The 3,187-nt window shown below is 34.1% G+C and overlaps 1 protein-coding gene across 1 annotated transcript; it reads right to left on the bottom strand.

The window, feature by feature from the left end:
• Positions 1-1,036: 1,036 nt before the first annotated feature.
• Positions 1,037-1,688, bottom strand: LOC120781586. Its single transcript, XM_040113821.1, has 2 exons — positions 1,612-1,688; positions 1,037-1,534 (listed from the first exon to the last, which is right to left on the bottom strand). The coding sequence occupies exons 1-2, from the start codon at positions 1,669-1,671 to the stop codon at positions 1,037-1,039; spliced, it is 558 nt and encodes a 185-aa protein (XP_039969755.1). The 5' UTR covers positions 1,672-1,688.
• Positions 1,689-3,187: the final 1,499 nt, after the last annotated feature.

Here is a 3,187-nt window from a genome sequence, read left to right on the forward strand (position 1 = left end):
AAATTAATTATATTAATACATTACCGATTTTTGTTTAATTAAAATGTTTATGTAAAAACATTTTCTTGACACTGAAATTAATGGATTATTCAGGGGTGTTGTGGAATCCAAGACAGAATTGCTTAGCTGTCAGAATTTCAAACCAATTCTGATTTTCATTGGTGTCACAGAATCTGATTGGATTTCCGTCTTTTCGAACACACACAAAACCAATATTCGAATCAGCTGTGTACTAATGTAACAAAACATGCAAATGAATACATTTGGTAGCAATCCTATTAAAGTTTTTAATGAGTTCTGAATTAAAGAAAGAGTTTAAGAGATAACATTTATCTAACGAATAAGGACGCATTTGGGTGTTAAATTACATTTATTACGTTTTGTAAATCTAATATCTTTAAATATCCGGATTTTTTGTCCAAAAACTCATAATTAAGACATTTCGTGTTTTACACTTTTGTTTCCTCTATAGAAATAAAGATAAATTGATTCGAAAAAATATAATGACTTGATTTCTTAGCTAACATTTCAAATCTGTGAGCGACTATCTTCTTGCTTTGTTTCTGATAGCAAAACCGATAAAATTGGTTTCCGTGACACCCAAATCCGATACAAATTCTGTTTCGAATATGAAACCAATGATATCTGAATTCATGACACCTACTACGTTTTTTGATCGGTTTCAATTCTGATTCCGACAACTATCAGATACCACAACACCCCTGATTTTCTTTTTTATACAAAACTTCCAGTTGTTTTTCAGAAATTTTCGACAGTTTTCGTGTTTTATAAATATTTGTTTAATCAGCTCTATCATGCAATCCATCGAATACGAATGTCCGCTACGAATACGCATAATTTGCTATCATTGAATCCATGTGAATTCGAAACTTTTGTTGCCAGACTTAACTTTGAATCTTGACATTTCGAAATCAGCTGTGTAGAAGAAAAAATTTAAATTTTGATTTATAAAAATGAAATCGTTTGTATTCAAATTGATTTTACGAACAAAATATGTATTCGCTAATGTTTTTATTTATGTTGCTTGAGGAATAACGTGAGAGAAGTCGGCGTGATCTAAAAATTCACCGAAAATCACTGAGGGACAAGTGCAACCCTTTCGATGTGGACGAAATGCTCTGCCTACTCGTCGCATACGTAAAGAGAGATCGTCCAACTTATCAATAATCTTTTCTTGAAATTCTTTTTGAATATTAAATTGCTCTTTAATTAAATCGGCTGTAGATTTTTCCGGTGGCCTAGTAGTACGTCTAGGCAGTGCTGGACTGCAGGTCACTGATGGTATTGATACGTCAGCCTCTGTCTCATTGCCCACGGCGGCTACAATAGGTAAGCCGATGCTCACTGTATTCTCAATACCACTTGTGCTTGTTTGCAATGCCGTTAGTGTGATCACCGCTTCCTCCAATTCATTGAAATGGTGCTTCCTATTTCTGCCGCCACCAGTAGCTGACTGCTCCTTTTTATTTTCAACTAATTTCCTTTTTATATAGGCCTTCCAGTCAAGCCATACCTAATACAAAATAAAAAAAAAAACAAGCTTTAAATTATCCTGTTACAACAATAAAATCTGCAACTTTATTATATTACCTTCTTCCAGCTGGAAATATCCTTGATAGGCGGACCAACACTATTCAGTTCTTGGGCCATATTGTTCCAAAAAGCTGCCACTTCTTCTGTAGGGCACTTGGTAAAACCCTGCGCCATTTCAGGTTTTTGCTGTAACAGCTCAACCATTAGTGCATATTGTTGCTTGGTGGTAATTACTTTGGACCTGCAGAAATCGCATTAAACATTATTTTATTGGTAACAAATATGTTATGGTTTGAATTCAATTAAAAGTTTTAATTGATAATATTAAATATTAAAACTTTTAATTGAATTCAAACTGTAACATATTTATTTTTAATTTAAAACTTACATTTTTCTTTTTTAAATTTTTTTCTCCGTTAGCACAAACCTGTCGTACAAAAATTCCGCTAAAATTACAAATTTTCCGTTCCGAGTGAATTCAGTGAATGCAACTCTACGAATTTCGAACTTACTTTCGGAACTGTTCGAATTGCATGATAGCAGTTTCGTAACTTTCCCGAAAAAACAGTCTACGATGGATTGCGTGATAGGGCTGAATAAATATATGATATGTAAAAAATTGAAACATTTTATATTTATTTACTTAATTAACAGCATTTAGGAAAAAAGGCACACTTCTTTGCTTGTAAAAACATTTTCTTGAGAAACTGTATGTCTATTTTTTGTCGTGCCAACGTTACTATACAACTGTACATATGCATGTACAGTCCGCGACAAAAGGATAGCACATTTAAACTTTTGCAAAATTTTCTCTTCAAAACATGTGCAAAGAGTTTGTTTTTCACTGTAGTATCTGTAGTCACAAGAGTCCGCTTGATTTTGTGCACATAACGGTACATTGCTTTAAACAAAGCAACGACTGCCTAAGAAAATAACTGTTTATGACGCGTCAAAATGATAGCACAAATTAGTATAGTCATGTTTAGTTGCTGTTTAACCGTCATTAAAGCATCAGCTATTGTAGCTAAATTATCGATCCTGAAAATTACGGAAAAGCGCGTAGCAGTGGGCGGCCAAAAGCGGTAACACCTCGGCAAAAAAGAGCAATTTTGCGTGTTGTACCGAATTGTCACTTTACAGCCAAACAAATCGCAATAAGAGCTGGTGTAAAAACAAATATTAGCAAATTTACAAAGAATTTTGAAAAATTCCGATACCATAAAACGTCGAAAATTGCTCAGAAAACCACCACTTTCAGCGAAGCATCGTGAAGCAAGATTAAAGTTAGCTGAAAGTCATATAAAATGGAAGAAAAGATGGCGTCGTGTGCTTTTTACAGATGAGAAAAAATTTAATTTAGATGGCCCAGATGGTTGGTCTTACTATTACTACGATTTGAGAAAGGAACATTTTTTTCTTAGTCGCCGCCAGCATGGAGAAAGAAGTGTTTTGATTTGGGCTAGAATAGGCTATCGTGGGAAAACTGAAATAAAATTTGGTCCGTCCAAAATGAACAGCCAAAATTATCTCGGTTTGATTGGTAATGAAGTAGTGAATAGGGGACAACAATTAACAGAGTATCCCATGATATTCCAGCAAGATAATGCGGCTGTGCATACTGCAAGTGTAGTCA

The sequence above is a fragment of the Bactrocera tryoni genome, unplaced genomic scaffold (genome assembly GCF_016617805.1).
Source record: "Bactrocera tryoni isolate S06 unplaced genomic scaffold, CSIRO_BtryS06_freeze2 scaffold_7, whole genome shotgun sequence".
NCBI lineage: Eukaryota > Metazoa > Arthropoda > Insecta > Diptera > Tephritidae > Bactrocera > Bactrocera tryoni.

What these genes read in the sequence shown, in the direction of transcription:
- LOC120781586 (XM_040113821.1), bottom strand. Translation starts at nt 1,671, where the DNA reads ATGGCCCAAGAACTGAATAGTGTTGGTCCGCCTATCAAGGATATTTCC. An exon ending in ATATTTCCAGCTGGAAGAAG is followed by an intron (nt 1,535 to 1,611) that starts GTAATATAATAA and finishes ATTTTGTATTAG; the next exon opens with GTATGGCTTGACTGGAAGGC.